General features: G+C 28.0%; 2 protein-coding genes and 1 long non-coding RNA gene across 9 annotated transcripts in view; 2 read left to right on the top strand and 1 right to left on the bottom strand.

Annotated features, from left to right (window-relative positions):
- Positions 1-7,671, top strand: part of LOC106677293 (uncharacterized) — a 23,810-nt gene extending 16,139 nt beyond the window's left edge. Inside the window, exons 8-12 of one of the 2 annotated variants that reach the window (XM_024361444.2) lie at positions 833-997; positions 1,187-1,264; positions 3,064-3,135; positions 4,468-4,659; positions 6,893-7,671. In XM_024361444.2, the coding sequence (XP_024217212.1) occupies positions 833-997; positions 1,187-1,264; positions 3,064-3,135; positions 4,468-4,659; positions 6,893-6,927 (542 nt within the window). In that variant the 3' untranslated portion in view covers positions 6,928-7,671. Of the gene's footprint in view, positions 1-832; positions 998-1,186; positions 1,265-3,063; positions 3,139-4,467; positions 4,660-6,892 lie in introns of both variants that reach the window. The other variant, XM_067053169.1, reaches the window with a different exon arrangement.
- Positions 4,543-10,437, bottom strand: LOC112210894 (uncharacterized). 3 transcript variants are annotated; one of them, XR_002945364.2, is made up of 4 exons: positions 9,992-10,437; positions 5,374-5,535; positions 5,253-5,305; positions 4,554-4,681 (listed from the first exon to the last, which is right to left on the bottom strand). It is a non-coding gene; the product is annotated as an uncharacterized lncRNA (long non-coding RNA). The 3 variants fall into 3 exon arrangements; XR_010845056.1 differs by lacking the exon at positions 4,554-4,681 and adding an exon at positions 4,893-4,949; XR_010845055.1 differs by lacking the exon at positions 5,253-5,305 and having other exon boundaries at positions 4,543-4,681.
- Positions 10,438-11,591: 1,154 nt separating this feature from the next.
- Positions 11,592-19,622, top strand: part of slmb (beta-transducin repeat containing E3 ubiquitin protein ligase slmb) — a 21,834-nt gene continuing 13,803 nt past the window's right edge. For 2 of the 4 annotated variants that reach the window (XM_014415120.3, XM_014415119.3), the window contains exons 1-5: positions 11,671-11,857; positions 15,977-16,211; positions 16,939-17,125; positions 17,206-17,299; positions 19,236-19,457. In XM_014415120.3, coding sequence (XP_014270606.1) covers positions 11,804-11,857; positions 15,977-16,211; positions 16,939-17,125; positions 17,206-17,299; positions 19,236-19,457 — 792 coding nt within the window. In that variant the 5' untranslated portion in view covers positions 11,671-11,803. Of the gene's footprint in view, positions 11,858-12,690; positions 12,827-15,976; positions 16,212-16,938; positions 17,126-17,205; positions 17,300-19,235; positions 19,458-19,622 lie in introns of those variants that run through there. The other 2 variants (XM_014415121.2, XM_014415122.2) reach the window with 2 other exon arrangements.

Below are 19,622 nucleotides of genomic sequence, written 5' to 3'. Positions count from 1 at the left end.
AAATCTTACTAAAAATCGGTACATTTAGCCTTAATGGTAATGTATAGCAGGGGTGGCCAACTTTCCAGTACATAAGATCTACATTTTATCTTATAAGGGTTTCGCCATGGACTTGTCATAGGCTTAATATAAGGGGGAGAAGGGGTGTAAAATGCATACTATGTTTGTATACTGTGTTTCCGTATCAGGTGCATTCCAGCAAGGTAAGTGAGGGGCCAGACATCAGAATTTTGTATAGAGAAAGGGGAAGAGAGTAAGACTAGGTGATATGGTAGCGTGCCTCCTTTCCAACTTGGTACTGGAAAAAGTAGTGGAAGTCTGGTATACAAACAAGAAGGATAATTATAAACTGGGACCTGGATATTTTGGGGCAATTGGTTTAATTATTAACAAAGACAAAATCCGGTATCAGAAGAGAAACTGTCCAGTAATGGATAACAATTTCTGTTTGGTCCTTATTCATTTGGACCAGTGTCCGATTTCTCATTGTTGGATTCACTGATTACAAATGACCACAGTAAATCTGCAAAACTGGATCAGATGCCAACTATCATTAAGGATTCTTTTAAGAAGTTCCTGGCTAAGGAGGTCTAAACTCGGTTTTGAGGTGTAGAGCCATAAATAGTTATCACTTCATTGATAAGAATAAATATAAATTCATCACTTTATTCACAAATAATAATTAAAGATAGACAATTCTTTTAGATCAGAAAGATATTTTATTTTCATTCTTTACTTCAAATAAAATTTTCTGGTTTGGTACCTTTTATATTATTCTTATATTTTAAATGTGATCTCATATATGTAATGGTATAATTAAATTTTCTTTTAGCTTTAAAAGACCATGGAGAACAGAGTCGTGATCCTAAAACAATACTTGATAAGGAGCGGTTTTATGCTAAGTTAGATTGCATTGTCGTGTACATAGAGCTCTTATTAGAAGAATTAAATAAAGAATATCTTGACTTCTTGGAAAATACTAGTCAAAGCAATACTGGTATGCATTTAATCTGCTTTATTCACTTTATCTGTTTGTTATTTTAAATTGAAGTTTATTTCTGAGCTATGTTTCTTAGCTAAAGGTGTACAAATTCTGTTTATGTAACATTGGTTAATCATATTGTTTATACTTATAAATTTTTGTTTTTAAAAACTCCCATAGTAATGATCCAACCGATAATTTTAGATAACAGTGATCAGTGCAGCAAGGCAAAAGGAAGAAACTTCCTCAGATTCTCAAGCTATCCACAAAAAGACATCAGTGGTAATAATATTAAATTTGTTATTAATCATTCTTCATAATGTTGTCAAAGTAGTTATAGTAATGAACATAATATTAGTTTTTTTTTTTTTTTTTACCATACTACTGCCAAGCCTAAAGGAGGGTAATGTATTAAGGGATGTCACATAACCTGCTCATTGTATGAGCGATAGATATTTTGCGGGAGCTACACAACTGATTTTTAATTCAAAGTCTGAAATTTGTTCCATATCCCATGAGTGTTTTGGATCAATTTGAGCTCAAAATACTAAAAAAAAATATTTTATAACTTCCTTAAATGGCAGAGCCGCCAATCGTCGTATTAAGAATCAACTACATTGTGCATTAGTATCTATTCATGTTTTTACTTTAGGGCCTAGTATATGGTCAATATATTGAATGTTTTAGAACTATATTGTAACAGTAATACTGAAACGTGTGCTATACCTGCATACACCATGTTCAATAATATTGATTGTGTGGGTGGGGTTAATGTTGATATAATGTAGGCAATAACAGTTAGTTCCATTAACTCATTCATAACAATCTTAAGGTTTTATAGCCAATCTTAGCCATGGATTTGAAATAAATTGGACATTAAATGTTTAAGGAACTTATTAACCATTACAAAATGTATTGTTAAGGTTAAGATATTGTATATATTTGTAGATATCTAACATGCGGATGTATATATTTGTAGATATCTAACATGTGGATTATATTGAAAAGTGAATGTTTAGTGTTATACACCAATTTATACTTGAAAGACATTATGGGAACTTTCCTCTTTGACATGCATGATTGACATTTCTTTATTAATTAAGGCCATCAGAAAGTTATAATGATGATTTTGGCATTATTACTAGTTTTATTTCATTTTTTATGGCTTCAAGTAGATCTCTGCCATCAAATTATGCATTAATTCATTAAGTTATAATTAATGAAGTTTTACAAAAATAGGGTGGGTTTGACTTATAATTAATGACCATTAAGGCAGGCAGAATAGTCTGCAAAACCATTTTAAATTTTGATGTGAGGTGAAAATTTATTTTTGAAGATCGTCCTTGAGGATGGCCGAAATGTTGGACTGTTGATGTAATAAAAAGTGTTGAGACTATACAAGGATACATTTTTATTTATTTAATAAATAAATACCAGTCTCAAGAAATTGAAAAAATTATATTTAAATTAATACTCCTTTCAATATGATACTTAAACTAACACATCGATACTCAAATCACATTTATCCAAATTCTAGTCAATGAAAATCGATTTAAATATAAAATGCCTATTTAAATATAAAATAAAAAATAATTTAATTAAAAAAACGACTACAGAAATAACATACCTATTTGTTGTAAAAGATGGGTTATCATTGCATATCTTCTTAAATATATTATCTACAGGGTACCATCCTATTCTAACCATAGTAGGGGGTAAATTTTTCATTTCATGGGACTAGCACAGAAATAAAAGTCAACTTCATAGCTGGATTCGAACCAGCACTGCTGCAGTTCCGAGGTTGCAAAGACCATTGCCTCAACTCCTTCAGTTACAGATGGCCCTGGTACTGCTACCTATTGTCTAGAGTGTAAATTATGTTAGTGTTTTCATATGAGACCTTATTTTAATTTGAAACCTTTGTTTAGTATATCCAAGTAACCCCAAATTATGGTGTGTAATTAGGATTTATTTCATATTATATTTTTACTTTTTTTTTTTTTTTTTTTTTTTTTTTTTTTTATTTTTTTTTTTTTTTTTTTTTTTTTTTTTTTTTTTTTTTTTTTTTTTTTTTTTTTCAGAAAATCCTATTCTGTTGGAAAATCAAGTCAATGCTGTCAGTTCTACACCATTCTCTATTAACCTCAGAAAAAGTGGTAATAAATATTAATACTATTGTTCAACATTTGGATTGTATTTAATATTCTTATTTTTCTTCTTAATATTTTATCACTAAAAGTGCGTTTAATTTTATATGAAAGTATATCTCCTTTTAGAAATAATGATCTTATATATTTTAGAATTAATTAATGAGGTTTTAAAATCAATTATCTTTAATACCTTTATTTAAAGATCATTATATTATAAATACCTTACACATTGTTAAATTTGGATTGTTTACTCTTAGTGTTCTTTGCTTTCTGGATTTTCTACTTAGGGTTCTTTGCTTTCTTAGACAGCATCTCAGGCTCTTTCTCTTTTATTTATGCTTAATTTTAATTAATAATTATGTAGTCTCGATGTATAACTTTAATTTTAAAATATTTTATGATTCGCTTCCTTAGTGACATATCAATAGGTTTATATAGGGTTTTCCAAGGTTCAGTGCTGTGTGTAACTGAAAATATGAATTAAGGATCTCAAAACAAAAACAAAAACCCTATGAAAGTAAGTCCATTGATGCTAAGGATGTTTGAGATGTATTCATGTTTAAAGATTTCCATTGTTATGAATTTTTTATGTTATATTGAATAAATGAATTAATACTCGTTTCAATTACCTTATTAATTAAATGTAAACATTAACATTCATGTTAAATATTGTTCAAAGTGATTAACTCAAGTATTGAAACAGGTTCGGCATCTTTCTTCTACAACAGTAGCCAAATGGCACTGGATATATGTTATTGTCGCCCTCCAGATCTGACTTCTATGTTTGGGGGCCATTAAACAAAATGTGTTTGTAAGACTGGTAAATGACTTTAATTCTTCAAGAAGAAGGATAATTGAAATTTGTTATTGAATATAATAACATATCCAGTGCCATTTGGTCACTGGTGCAATAGACGAATAAAATATGTCAAGCTTGACTTAATGCTCAAGGTAATCACTATGAACAACATTTAATATGAATGTTGATGTTTAAATTTCATTAATAAAGTAGTTAGAACACGTATTAATTTATTCATTATAACCTTAATATTGCATAACAATAACGTAAATATCTCCTAAACAAATCTTTAACGTACTTATTTTCGTAGGGAGTTTTCTTGTTTTGAGATTCTTAATTCATATTTTCAGATAGGATATTTAACCCTGAAACACCCTGTATAACTTAAAGGGTTTCAAATAAAAGCTGATTTTAAAAATACAATTCGTTCATGTTTATACTCCTGCATAATGTGTATTTACTATTTAATATATTTTTCCAGAAAAACTTCTCAAATTTAATTTGCACTAGTCTATTTATAATTCTTTTTTTTTCAGCTATCAATCATAGTAGTTGTCTTTTGGTTAAAAATCCATCTACTCCTAAAAATAACATTGACTCACTTGACCCATATCTAAAGAAAATTGGAGAAACTCCTCTGTTACGTTCTGCTGTTCGTATAAAGACTCCTTATAGAGAAGTTTATCTTAAGAGAACTTTGCCAAATCATCCATTATTTTCAAGGCCTGGTAAGTGTTATATCTTTCACTTCTGAAACATTGTTTTATATATATCAGTCTATGATAGATGTCTGATCAATTTCTTTATTATTTTTACTATATTTATTCCTCAGGGCTTGTAATTAACTCAAATTTTTAATAAATATCAGAGGATTGGTACTATCATATTTCCAACAGGTACAATCTATAAAATGTTATGATATGAAAGAAATGGTCAGGGGTGTGGTCAATGAGAACAAAAATTAGTTATCAACTATTTATTTGCCAAAGTTTTAGTATGAAGTAGAGCTTCGTCAGGGCTAAAAAGATATAAAACAACTAAAAATATTTTGATATTGTAGGATAAGGTACAAAAAAGTTAACTAAGGTATGGTTAAAAATTATGTAAATATAAGTGAAAAGAACATTATAAAAATGACATAAACTATTAGGTTTAAAATGAACCGGAGACGTATATCACATAAAAATAGAAAAGTAGATATGAGAAAGATAAAAAAAATTAACACACTAAAACACAGAAAATTCTGGAAGTAAGTAGAGAATAAATAAAGGTTGAGAAACAATAAATAAAACTAAGTAAACAACAAATCAGAACTACCCACCTGTTTTTTCAAGTTGAAAGATGTTGAAACAGTTGTTTATATTTGTATTTTTTCTAATTTGAAAAAAAATAGTTAATCATTTATACATATAATATAATTTTATTTTCTGTTTTATCTTTACCTGTTTGCTCTGAAGAAACGTTCATGCATTCTCTGATTTTTGTTCTATTGTTTATGGTTCACTAAAATTTCTTAGTCTTAAAACAATAGACAGTTGGTGAACCAATTTACTGCTGACTCTTTTGTGATAACTTTAATTGTATTTATCATTTTATAATGGGACCTATTGGATTACATTGTTATAATTAGTTATTGAAATTTTTATTTTTATCTTGTTGCATGAGTCATAGAATATACATCTGTAAATAATTTCCAAAATTAGTTTCTACCATGTTTCACACAGAAACACATTTCGAACACTTGCTAATTAATTTAATAAATTAATGAATTACATCATACTTTTTGTTTTTGACTATGCCTTATAAACACTGAATTCTAGTGAAAAAGGTACGATATAAAAAATTATATAGTATTAAATTATGTATGGAATGAGTATTATATCAAACTATTCCTCAATTTTTGTCAAAATTTGAAAAAAAAAAAAAAATTTTAGTTAATATGATGAGGTGAAAAAAACTTCCATTTAGAATATTATCACTATCCTATATTTTTGTACCATTGTTCGGGTTTACCTCATATTCATTTACTACTATGTACCTACAATTGCAACAATTAATTAAACATTATCAAAAAATTTTTTCTATATATTATATGTATACAATTAAAAGCCTTAAAAAATCTATATTTACTACATATTTGTCAATTACATCTATTTATTTTTTAAATATTGTCATATATACTCATAATTATTTAAACATTGTCTCTTACTACTGATGCATTCACTTGTCCCGTCAGCACAAACCAATGTTAAACTATACTAGGCATTGTCTCGGTGGACATATCAGTATGCTTGTGTGCTGTTTTCTTAACTCCTTATTGATGTGTCTATGTAATAAATTTTGTTCTTCAAGTTAAAATTATGGTTTTTTAATTGGATAGAAGATCCAGAAAATAAATATATATATATATACATTTTTTGGGGGAGGGTTTTTTATAGTTTACGGCCTACAACATAATACTTTACCAAATTAATAACCATATCATACCTTTTCACCAGGATGCACTGTTGAGGTGTTATAGGCAAAAAATAAAATACAATTTGTTACTTTATTAAATAAATTAGTTGATTTAAGATTTTTAGAAAAGCCAGAAATGTAGTTCTATGTTAGAAATGGCAGAAAATTACAGCAAAAAAAAGAAAGAAAGAAATTTCTATCAGAATGTGTATAAAGAGGTGTGTGATAATTTTTGTACCCTACCAAAATCATCATATAAAAACAAAAACAAAATTTTTTTTTCTTTCTCAAATTAAGTTTTTTCAACAATGCCTTTTCCCCCCTATCTTCATATTGTTGATGTTATTGACCTGCTTGTTCATTAGACCCTTTGTAAACTGGTGTTAATATTATGTTATATGATATTATGCTAATCGTTTACCATAAAAGATGTTTTATTCTTATTTAATTTTTTTTTTTAACCAATAAAATGTTAGATAATTGTTCATTTATTTTATTTTTTAGATAGTGAAGACAATGCTAGTACCCCACTCAGTTGATCCTTTGCTGAACCATTTTCAAATAGAAACTATGAAGGAAAAGATTAATGTTATAAATTCATTAAATCGTTGCCTTGGTTTGACAAGGTTCTACTAACGAAATTTCCAAAACTTTGTTTTTCCTCAGAAATCACAACAAAGCTGTTTAGCTTCCAAATACGTTTCAGTGCCATTAATTAAAAAATTAAGAATCAAGGAGTGTTACATAGCTCTATCTAGAGACAAGCTTTAATTGAAAATTGTTAATTTAATGCTCTGTTTATCAAAATGATGGTTATAGCTGTTTGAAATTTGTCTAGCCAAGGCGATAACATATTAATTAGATTTGCTCATTTGTTACCTTCTATGTTTTAAAAATATTGATGGTAACAAATATTCAACTAATTGTAACGACTGTACTGTTAATATATATCAGACAGCCATTAAGGATTCTAAGTAACCAAGGATTGACAGTGCTGCCTACTTGTTGGACAAGTAAGCAAATTTAATCCTTTGGCGTGGTACTTTTTTTCTTAAAAAAAGGTTAAAATTACTGAAATCCTATAATGTAATGATCTGTCATTATGTTTACATCTCAAAACTACGTCAGTATTGGTCCCTTCTCTGTGATATCTTTAATATGTGATAAGATGAGGGAATTAGTAGCTTTAATTTATTTTTCCAGATTATTGTAATGTTTAATATAAATTTTGTGTAAATATTTATTTTCCTTATGTAGTTGAATTAAATTTTTTTAATATTTTATTTTGCCTGCATTTTCCCCACCATTCCATCCTATTCAAACATTTTCTCTAGTTATGTTTGGAAGGTTGTTCGTTACTCTCTTTTCAGCGAGTCTCTTGTGTTCAATTTTCTTCATTTTTTTTATCTTATTCCTGCTTACTTTTATTATGTGTTACCGACTTGAATTAGTTAACTTTTTTCACTTTAAATCTGCCTTTATTTACTGTCACCTTTTTATAGCCATTTCTTGCATTCATTATTTTTTTGGGTTTAATTAAATTTAGTAATTATAAGTTATATGTTATACCAATTATGTTGGATCAAGATTAACAACTTGAATTTGGACCATTTTGTTTTGTTCTCTTACAAGAAACATTCTGAATAAACTAAATTAAATCGAAAAGAAGTAAATCATCTCGAAGTTTTTATAATCATCAATATTTAAGGGCTAACTTCTACAGTAAAAATACGAGAATTTTTCTATAAAAAGTTGATGTACCCACTTTTGGAAATTTATTATTTAAAAATTGTTATAGAGGCATCTTATTTGGACACATTAATTTTTCTATTGAAAAAGTTCATTTGCAACATTTATTTGACAAGAAAAACTTTAAATTTCGAAGTAAACTAAATAAGTTTTAGGTGTAGAATTTTAGTTTGTCAAACAACCTTCAATTTTCAAAATTGATTGTGTCAGAATTTAAAAAATTAAAATGAGCTCGATAGATTGATTCAATATTGTATTATATATTTTCATGTCGAGTACTTTCCCTTAACATCGACAATATATTTTTTAGTATAGTGTGTTCAGTGTAATTTAAGTCTGATTGTTAGTTTTTTTATAATTTCGTACCTTTATATTTTTTGTTCTTTTCAATATTTTTATAAGAGATTCTCATACTTGTTTTTATTTTACTTATGTAGTATTGATGAACATTTCCAAAATGGTTAGAATATATTATTGTACAATAAATAGTTTTGTATCACTTATTTTACTTTTACAACCCTCTGATCACCATCTCTTATGTTGACTATTACTCATTAAAATATGTTTAATATCTCTAAATATGAAACTACTTAAGTCACACCTAATTTTAAATTTTCAGAATAATTTATTTGATAAAACAGTTCATTTTTGATTATCCTGAAATTTCAGATGTAATATGGTTAGTCAATTATCAATCATCTCTATTTAATTTATAGTTTTGTTGTTCTAAATAAAGGATTTATGTATCTAAAAACAAATTTTTATTAGTATTATAAAATAAATTGGGCAGGTGCAACAGGAAAGTAAGATAAAGGAGTGTAATGAGCAAGTAATAAATTTAAAAATATGTAGAATGAACTCTGGTAAGCTTTCAGTCAGTGTAAACAGCAGTAAAAAATATAAGCTTTTAGAATAATATCAAATATTTACCATCCATATTTTTTAGATTCAAAAATCATTGATACAATGGTGAGAGAACTAAACTGAAACGGACCATTGAACATCTTGACATGGTTTAAATAAGCTGTATACATGTTTGAAACTTTCATAAACAATGCAAATATAACTGCACACCATTGCTTTATAGTTGGAATAATAAGACTAGTTTGGATTTCTCCTTAATTAGTTAATATTTTAAACTCATTCAGATAATTTGTTTATTAAAATACTTTAGGGCCTTTGAAATCAAGCCTTAAATAAACAAGGAATGGGGAAAAGCAAGCTTAGGGACCCACTAGAATATAGGAAAAGGTATCCTTGACTACTAGAATGATAGTCTTGCCACTTGGAGTTGATTTCCTGAATTAATGGCCTCTTCAAGGAAGACAGGCTCTACATATCAGTACTGGTTTTAAAGTTATTTAAAATCCTTGACCAAATTTAGAGATACGAATGAAGCTGTTAGTTTCTATTTGGTATTAATCAAAAGTCCATTTACTCCATAGAACTTAGATCATTCACTCATTTCTAGCCAACTGATTTTCAGAAAAATCTTTTATTTAAACAACTGTCATAAGGTAAAACTAATTGATTATCAATAGTCACTAAAGGCCATGTTTTTTATATGCATATGAATAGTTGTGTCAAATATGTACTTTAATGAGTTACAGAACAGGCCTTTTTATAACATATCAAGTTCAGTGGTTAGGTAACTTCTATTGCCAGGCACCTTTAAGGGGGCTAAAAAGATTTTGTGGTACCATTGTCCAGCTAAAATAAATTTGAAAATGTTGACAATTATCTTTAGAGTGGTTGAACATGTAGAAAAATAAGAAAAGACTAAATTCTGGAATGATATATACATTCGCTAATTTAATTTTAATTTTTTTAAAATATTTTAAGAAAGTGGCATACATTTTAGGGCACCTAAGTTGAAAACCAATGACTTTGTTTATTCTTGTTTTTTACAAAAATATCTCACAAAAACTCCAATCTTATGAAAACTTTTTTCAGACCCTAACATACTCTGATAAGAGCAAGTTCACCTTTGAGCCACTAGAGCGCCTGTTGAATTGTTTTCATCGACTGTCAATCCTTGATCGGGAGCTCGGAGTAGGCGGTAGGCAATTTAATATCGAGGTTAAGGAGACTACAAAATTAAACCTGTTAGTCAGGGTAGCTGCTTATTAGTCCTAAATTAATTTAAGACTGGGTTGTAAGTACCACTTTCTTGCAATAATAATTTAATCTCTGGGGTCACTGATACATTTTTACGAAAGTGGTCTGTAAAAAATTATTCACGAAATCTATTAACTTTAACAGTGTAAAAATAAATTTTGTTCAACGTAATGTGAAAGATCTTAATTCAGGTTGAACCTAAACGACGTATCCATAAATTTTTTAATTAGTTTGCTTTCGAGTAATAAACATGTTTATTTTTTTGTCACCCTTAAACATACTTATTTCTTGTTAAAAGGTAACAATAAATAAAAGCGAAAATGTCATAAGCACGTAAACACTTTAACTTTTTGGGTCAGAAGTTTTTCAATGGTCATAGTCATGAGCATTAGTTCTAATGGATGAAAAAGTGAAATATTTGTGTATTTACCAACTCAGTAGTATAAAGATACCTTGGGATTCGAAAAAAAATTGTATAATTAATTTACGAAGCACAAAAGTAAAAAGCTTTTATCGTTTTTCCAAGTAAATTCACAGCTTTGCTTAAATAGTGTCGCATCTGCCAAGAATAGTGTTTTCTTTATTTTGTGTTTAAGGTACATTGTACCGTAGACTGGTTAATTTGTGATAACGCTAATAGATTTAGGACAATCTATAGGACGACTCCAGCAAAAAAAGTAACCCTTGACTACAGTACAATCTTTGGAACACATGCAATCAATGAACATATGAAGTCAAAGTTGTTTTTTTTGTCAGCTATTAAAGCACAGCAGCGATTCATGTTGGGTATTTTAGAATAGTCTAATTCAAATGTAAGAGATATAGATCTTCAAGACGTCTTGAATAAGTGAACTGGGGTCGGATAAATGAGTTTATAGCGTTCAATTCTTTGCTGAAATTCTATAAGTTATTTAACAGTTAGTTTTATACTAATAATACAAATAACTATGAAAGTGATTAGAATATTACAACTACAAATAAACTTTATGGTTTCATCAAATTTTCCGAATAAGGCGAAACTAAATACATTGATGTTATTACCAATTAGATTTGTATCGTTGTTAGGAGTAGGGATTCTTCCTATTATTTTCTAAAAAAGAAATTCTATTTCAGAACCCCCCTCTGTTGTGACAATGATGATCTCAAAATATCTGGTTTTTTTTTGGCTGGAAACTCATTGTATTTCATTTTATATTGAATTTTTTTATTATTACAATTTTGTTAAATAAAGCATTAGCAATTTTCGTTTTATTAAAAAAACAAAACAACTTTAATATTCTTTAGCTTCTTAAGAAAAACGTTTTGTTAAAATCAGTTTCTTTAGAATCGTAATTGTTGGAAATTGTAAATTTTGACATTTTATAGTTGGTAATTATAATCTGTTTTGATAATCTATACTGAAGGCTTTGAATGTACTATCTCCCCCGAGTTGCTGTAGTCTAAAATGACGTCACATTAATAGCAGTATCGTGAGTTGTATTGACTTTTCTTTGTGTTTATAGTGCCCTTAATTGTGTCAGCAGTTTTTATGACTAATTTAGTGTTATTATGATTAATATGGAAACTGAAAATGTGTTGGATGACAGTTTAAACAATTCACAGGTATGGACCTATGAGAAAGTTCTCACCTCGAATGGCCAGTGTACTTCCTTACCCGTTTTCTTATTAGTATTTTTTTTTTTTTTTTAATAAAATATTTCTTCCGAAATTTTAAAAGTTTTGAACTTTATTTTAGAACGTTATTGATTTCTTAAACTTCCTAAGTCGCCTATTTAAATAGAAACTACACCAAATATTTTTAACCTTAACTTCTTGCTTTGTTGCAAGTGTTTCCTGAGTGTTGCTAAGTGTCCTCCTTTTGTTTATCACACTTTGTTCTGCCAGTTCCTGTAAAAAATTCTTATATTTAATGTTGTAATTAAAATTGACATACAATTACCAATATTTCAATTCATAAACACTCATTATTTGTGGTATAAAATAAAATTCCTGTTATCCAGTTTATATTTACTAGGTATTAAAATTTTCTTAACAAATAATTTCAGTATTTTTTTAATATAAACTAATTATTCTATGTTCTGTGAGTGTAGATTTATAGGAAATAAAAGTTTCAGTTTTACTTCCTTGAGTTGCTTTTCAGTACCTAGGTTTTAATGCCTTATTGTTTACGTTCTGCTTTGTTAGTTATATTAAGTATTAGCCATCAGTACAGACACCTAATATATTCATTTCAATCAAAATTTATATTAGCTGATTTTTTAAAATGACTGCTCTGTTGATGTAAAGTGCTTGAAATTCTCTGTATGTAGTTGTTATTATTACTTAATCTAAGATTCTACTTTGCATCATTCCTTTAGTAAACATTGAGAGGATTGTATATTTATAAACTATTAGTCATTGATTTTAAAAAAAAAAATTATCTTTTATGTATGTCGTTCAGCACAAAATTGTTTATTTTATCAAAGATAAGGGTTTCCACAATGACATTGACTCATCATTACTGTTTTAAATTGTAGTTGGATTTGTTGTGTTCATATTTTTCTTTGGCCCAATTTTTATCCTCAAGTAACTGTGAGAATTTTTTTATTTGTACATATTTTAATTTTATTTCCCGTAATGAATGCCTGTATAGTGTAACATCCACTAAATTTATGTAAATTTTCTGATTAATATGAATCATAATCTTTGAAGTCGGAAAACTATATTTCGAAGACTCAGTTTTTATGTAATACTAAAATTAACAAAGTTTTATTGATTGTTACTGACTTTGGTTGCTAAGCTTTTACCTAATATAACCATAAGGTATACATGGTAAATATCTAGTAATACTGAGCTCATTGACAGTATGTGCAGTTTTCTTGCTGATTCACTTGTTAATTTTTGAGTTTAACACATTGTTGAATCTACATATATGATATCTGTTAATGTTAAATAAGTTTGCATTTGATTTTTAATTGTCAATAATTATGAAGGTTGCGCGATTATTGGAAATATCTTTTTGCTTTATTATTGCTTCATAAAATTACTGGCATTAGATACTCATTTAAGTTGAAATATATACTTGCAACTTTCTTTAAAAATACATTCTAGAAAAATCAACATTAATAATTCCTTATTATTGTCAGTTCTACTTATTAATTTGTAATATATAACATCTTTTACTTCTTTATCTTTGGTTTGTTTAATTTTTAAGCGTATTTTAAACCTATTTTCAAAAGAAATTCGGAAGTTTGATTTTAATTAAACTCATTAACTAGATATTGTAAAGATTTCTCAACAATGTTGTATGTTGTTCTTTAAAGGACTGAAATAGTTTTCAACTTCAATAATTGAATGCTAATATGCTCTAAAAACTGTCTGATAACAATTTCATGTGTTTTTCTCGTTTTAAGGCTTTATATTTTTGTTAATATTTATCCTACACTGCAGTATGTTTTTTGTTAAATTTTTTACAAATTAATTTTTAGTTCATAATTAAGAATATTTGTTATTAGAAGTAGTTCAGGTTTTTATAAATATTGATCTAAAATTGTTTAAGTATTGACTTGATAAGTAAAAAGAAAAACTTTTATTTTTCCTATGAAGGCCTGGAAGACATATTTATATACATTAACAGATTGTATTTGTTCTATTTGAATTTCTTTCTAAATGTAAGCAAAATATGATGAAGTCATTTGTAGCTTTTCAGGTCAGGCAGTTCATTACTAGAAATTTTGGTTTGCCATTTCTTTGAATATTTGACATAAGCCTGTTTCATATTCCTAAACCCTTATATATAAGAAGAATGATCTGTTTGATTTAAATGGACTTATACTATTTTGGAAGTATCCTATCATAAATTTTTCAATTTTTTGTAATGAAAAATGATAGCTAAATTGAAAATTCCTTTTACAAAAATTATTTAAAAATGATAAGACATATGATAAGTACTACTTTTAAATGGATCAGGGTTGAAACATAGTGTTTTTTAAGGCTCTAATATTCTATGCTAGGAATTGGTCAAAGTTTAAGTGTCAACAAAATAATGCTAGTTAATTGTCTGTTGTCTTGTAAATTTCTGTTTGCCTTCCAGCAGTCAAAAATTATTGTGGTTTCCAGAAGAATTGTTTCTTAGAATGCAATATTTTGTTATATCTGAGACCAATTATATGAAAGTTTCTCCATACAATATTTCAACTTTTATTATTTATAGTTTTTGCATCTTTGTTATTTTATGGTTTAGTAATTCTCATTTTAATTACATAGCTATTTAGCTCAGCCATATAGGTACTTTCTGATGAATAGATTTCATTGCTTAGTTGACTGTTTGTAGTTCCTCCTAGTTCTAGTAGTTTCTCCTATATTGCTAGCTTAACTGGCTCTCGTCGAAAAAAAGTTAAATTTTATTTAATTTTACAAGGTTCAATACAACTTCCACTTACCTCCTTACTTTGTGATGAAAATTAATCCTTGCACGTTTCAAATACACAATTTCTTTATTATTCAGGATGGATACTTCTCCTTACAATATATTTTATATAGGTGATGGAAAGTAAAGTCTGGGCATTTTCATAACAACCATAGAAACCCCCCGGATACATTTTCTGTTTAGATAATTATCAAATTCTTTCATATTTTATATTTATATGTTGTTTCCTATTGCTAACAATGAGAGATAGTCAATTATTTCAAATAAACAAAATTAAAGGAAGATTTTTAAAATTCAGCATTGAGGCCCTATCAGATTTTTGCAATTTGGTAAACACCATGATTTCATATCAAATACCACTTAATTGTACACTAACAAAATCGTGTTTGCTCATCACCAACCTTATGATTAACAACAATAGTTGTCCATTTGACACTTTTTTGTCAACGGAATCTGAAAAAAATAGTAATAAAGTAAAAAATAAAGTTATGTATTAATTTGTATGTGTGGCCATTCCAGGAATGTTCTCAGAAATGTCTAACAATCATTTGTATAAAGATAGGATTGAAAATGTAGGGGAAAAAATCTAAAGTAAACATAACTGAAAATTATACCTTTTTGGGATAGTTTCTATCCTACAATTTGTATTGTGGGGAAAAATTAAACAGTTCCTTTATTTTGTGTTGTAATGAAAGTAGAAATAATTAAACTGCTGTTGTGAATTAATTTTATTGTATTTTTTATGAAACATGAAAAGTTTTTGTTTAAAATAAAGTATATATTGTCTCTTAAACTGTTATAACTTCGTGAATCCGAAAATATCTATATACATTTTTAAGAAGAAAAAAATCAACTCATCATTCTGGAGACATTCCAAAAGAATTCTCAAAATCAGAAACAATTATGTATCTATTCTATAAAAGCTGTAGTCAGACAAAATGTAAATACAATGATGTGTTAATTTTCTTTATTTAAAAGTATGTCTTAAAAAAAAGTATTATTTATTTTTTCGGACTTATGATATATCACAGCTTACTAGGCGATATACTCATAATTCAATTATTTAATTTTTTTCTACTTTTTTATATTTACCTCTTTTTTAAGGACATCTCCTTATAATGAACAAAATTATCTCCATGGATGTCCACTATAAAGAAGTTTTACTGTATTTAATTTCATATCTTTTAGGAATCAAACTTTCAATTGGTTTTATTATCTATATATCCAATTTTTATATATAATGCCAATTAAATGTTAAAACACATGACTCATACTTTTTTTTTAATTGACAGTGCTAACTTATATCTTTTTAGATCGGCGGTATGACTATATTATATGACAAGTGTGGAAGTGGGAATAATAAAAAAGAAAATTCCCAGTTCAGTACTGAAAAAGAGACCTGCTTAAAATATTTTGAACGATGGAGCGAAAATCACCAAATCGAATTCGTACAACATTTACTATCTCGGATGTGTCATTACCAGCATGGTCATATAAATACTTACCTCAAGCCTATGCTGCAAAGAGATTTTATTTCACTTCTCCCAAGTAAGTCATTTATTATTTTTCACCCGAAGTTTTTGTTGTGAGACAGAGTGGAGACAGGTTCAGTTGATATCTTAAGTAGGACAATATTTCAGTTTCCTGAATTGTGAGGAAACAACCATCACAATGTGAATTATTGACAACCTTTAAGAATGGCTCTAAGTGTAGTCGAACCAATGGGGTGTATGTATGTTTCTATTTTTATCAATCCAGACGTATTTTCAAAATATTTAGGTGAAAACCAGAGTTCTTTACGATCTGTGGTTCAAAAGATATTAATTTTCTAAGTCACAAAATCAGGCTAGCTGATAAGAATGCCATATTTGACACCTGAGACTGGTATGACATCACACTTTAGAGGATGTTTCACATTTGTCTATAAACTAGGCCTAGGATCTGTTAAAATAATGAATTTATCAAATAAATTAAATGTTTGTTCCATGAAATATAATTATTATTCACTAAATGGTTATATGATAAATTAATCATTCGATTGTTACAACTGCATGTATTAAGTTCTTTAAATAATTATTCATTTAATTAAAATTTAGTTAATTAAAGTAATATATTCCTCTATTATATCTTAAATTATACCTTATTTATGAAATAAGATTTAATCCACCTGTATAGTAATTTCTTCAAGTGATTTATTTGAATGAATTGAGAATTGTAAAAGTATAATTGAAGAAGATGGAGTAGTTAGAAGTAATTTTTTAAATATTTTTTTTAGAGAAAGGACTAGATCATGTTGCCGAGAATATTCTTTCTTATCTTGATGCTGATTCGTTGTGTTCAGCAGAACTGGTATGTAAAGAATGGTACAGAGTTATTTCCGAAGGCATGCTATGGAAAAAGTTGATAGAGAGGAAGGTTAGAACTGATTCCTTATGGAGGGGGCTTGCAGAGCGAAGAACATGGTAATAGCACTGACAGTTTTTAAATATTTTATATATATTTTTTTATTACTGTATATTTATTTATTTTATTTTTTTTGCAGGATAAATTATTTATTCAAACCTAAACCAGGAAAGGCGCATCCAAACCACAAGTTCTATAGGTCACTATTTCCTAAAATAATTCAAGATATAGAGGTGAGAGAAGTGACTATAATCAAGGTTTTGTCTTTTATAGTTTTAGATAATAATTATTATTTAATGGAAGATTATTGATTGACTGTGTGTAAAGATGAAAGGAATATGGTCCGGGTGCGGTAAAAAAAAACTCAAATAGTAGAATTATACTATTTTAATGAGCCAACGTTTCGCCCCATGTTGCAGGGCTTCTTCAGGGCTTAAAAAGATGCAAACACATAGTTACATAAGGAAAACAAAAACATAAGTGTAAAATAACAGGGGTATAAAATGTAAAAAAGTAAGATATAATAAGAAAAATTAAAGGTAGTAAATAGTAAATGTAAAGGGTAATAGTAACAAATAGATAAGAAAAGAAATATTAAAGAAAATACAAATAAAGAGATGTAAAAAGAAAAAAGAATACAAATCAAATGATGAAACAGAATGCATACCTATTTTGACGGCAGTCAAAACAAAAATGACCGTTGGTATTGGGAGGAGTGGGGACGGCAGTTGTGCCACAATAACAAAAATAATTTGTAAAGTAAAAAATACTGTTCTATCATGTTTACTTTACAAATTATTTTTGTTATTGTGGCACAACTGCCGTCCCCACTCCTCCCAATACCAACGGTCATTTTTGTTTTGACTGCCGTCAAAATAGGTATGCATTCTGTCTCATCATTTGATTTGTATTCTTTTTTCTTTTTACATCTCTTTATTTGTATTTTCTTTAATATTTCATTTCTTATCTATTTGTTACTATTACCCTTTACATTTACTATTTATTACCTTTAATTTTTCTTATTATATCTTACTTTTTTACATTTTATACCCCTGTTATTTTACACTTATGTTTTTGTTTTCCTTATGTAACTATGTGTTTGTATCTTTTTTAGCCCTGAAGAAGCCCTGCAACGTGGGGCGAAACGTTGGCTCATTAAAATAGTATAATTCTACTATTTGAGTTTTTTTTTACCGCACCCAGACCATATTCCTTTCATTATTATTTAAATGTTTATCTTGAAGATTAGTACAGTTTTGATTCTTGAACTTAAGGTATTCACATAGATACTTGTTTTGGATAAAGTACCCTATTAAATTATCAATCCCACCCTTAGCCGCTACAATTATGTGTTGCTTTCCATGTTATTGAACTATAAATGCTCTGCAACAATTATATGTTGTCTTCCATGTTATTAAACTACAATTGTTCTATAATGAGGTGTAGATAGTAGATTAATAATTAGAGAAGATGGTCGGGGGTTGCAAAAAGAATATAAATAATGTTTTGTTTATTCATTTTCTTTTTTGCTGACGCACCCACTGACCATCTTCTCCAATTACAATTGTTCCGTCGCTATTAACTATTCATCTTGATGTCTACTAATCCTGAAGCAGTGATTCTCAAAATGGGTGCCTCAAGCATATGCCACTAGTAAATACCACTTTCAAATTATTACAAAAAAAAAAAATTAAAATGATTAATACAGTTGTTTCCAGCATTTACTTTGCACTGTTTTATCTTCTGTTTCTATGTATTCAACCATCCTACAGATTATTTTGCCGTTTTATTTATTATTTCAACTGTACAAGGGTGCTGCAGAATTTTTCTAGCCCAAGAAGGGTGCCATAGTGAAAAAAGTTTGGTAACCGGTGCTCTAAAATATAGTTTATATATAGTATTTGGATACATTTCATATTTAGACAATATAGTATAAGCTTATAGAGTTGTCTATTTTCAATGATATATAGTTATCCGAACAAATACATTATAATGAGTTTAGGATTGATGTTTTAAGCCGAAATGGTTTCATAAAGAAAGAAAACATATTTTAGGATTAATGAAAAGATCATATTATAGTTTATTTATAAACTTATTGTTTTAAAATAATTCACATTTTATTTGAAATTGTTGGCTATTCACTAATTTTATGTATGTATTTCTTTCTAGAGCATTGAAAACAACTGGAGGATGGGTCGACACAATTTACAACGGATTAATTGCCGTTCTGAAAATTCTAAAGGAGTTTATTGCCTTCAGTACGACGATCACAAAATAGTTTCTGGTTTAAGAGATAATACTATCAAAATTTGGGATAGGTATACACTTCAGTGTGTTAAAGTTTTGACTGGCCATACTGGATCAGTCCTTTGTCTTCAGTATGATGATAAGGTATTACATGACTTTTGGAACATATTTCAATATTATTATTAAGGTTTGAATTTGGTTGTTAAGAATTTATGTACAAAAATGTATTAATTTGTTTGAAACATGTTGTAAGTACGTAAAGCTGTGTACCATTACTTTTCTAGCTTGCTAATTAAGCCTGTGTACATA

The sequence above is a fragment of the Halyomorpha halys genome, unplaced genomic scaffold (genome assembly GCF_000696795.3).
Source record: "Halyomorpha halys isolate HHAL.00 unplaced genomic scaffold, Hhal_1.1 Scaffold93.1, whole genome shotgun sequence".
Taxonomy (NCBI): Eukaryota; Metazoa; Arthropoda; class Insecta; order Hemiptera; family Pentatomidae; genus Halyomorpha; species Halyomorpha halys.
The sequence above is the reverse complement of the archived record's forward strand: the minus strand, read 5'-3'. Positions and strand labels throughout refer to the sequence as shown.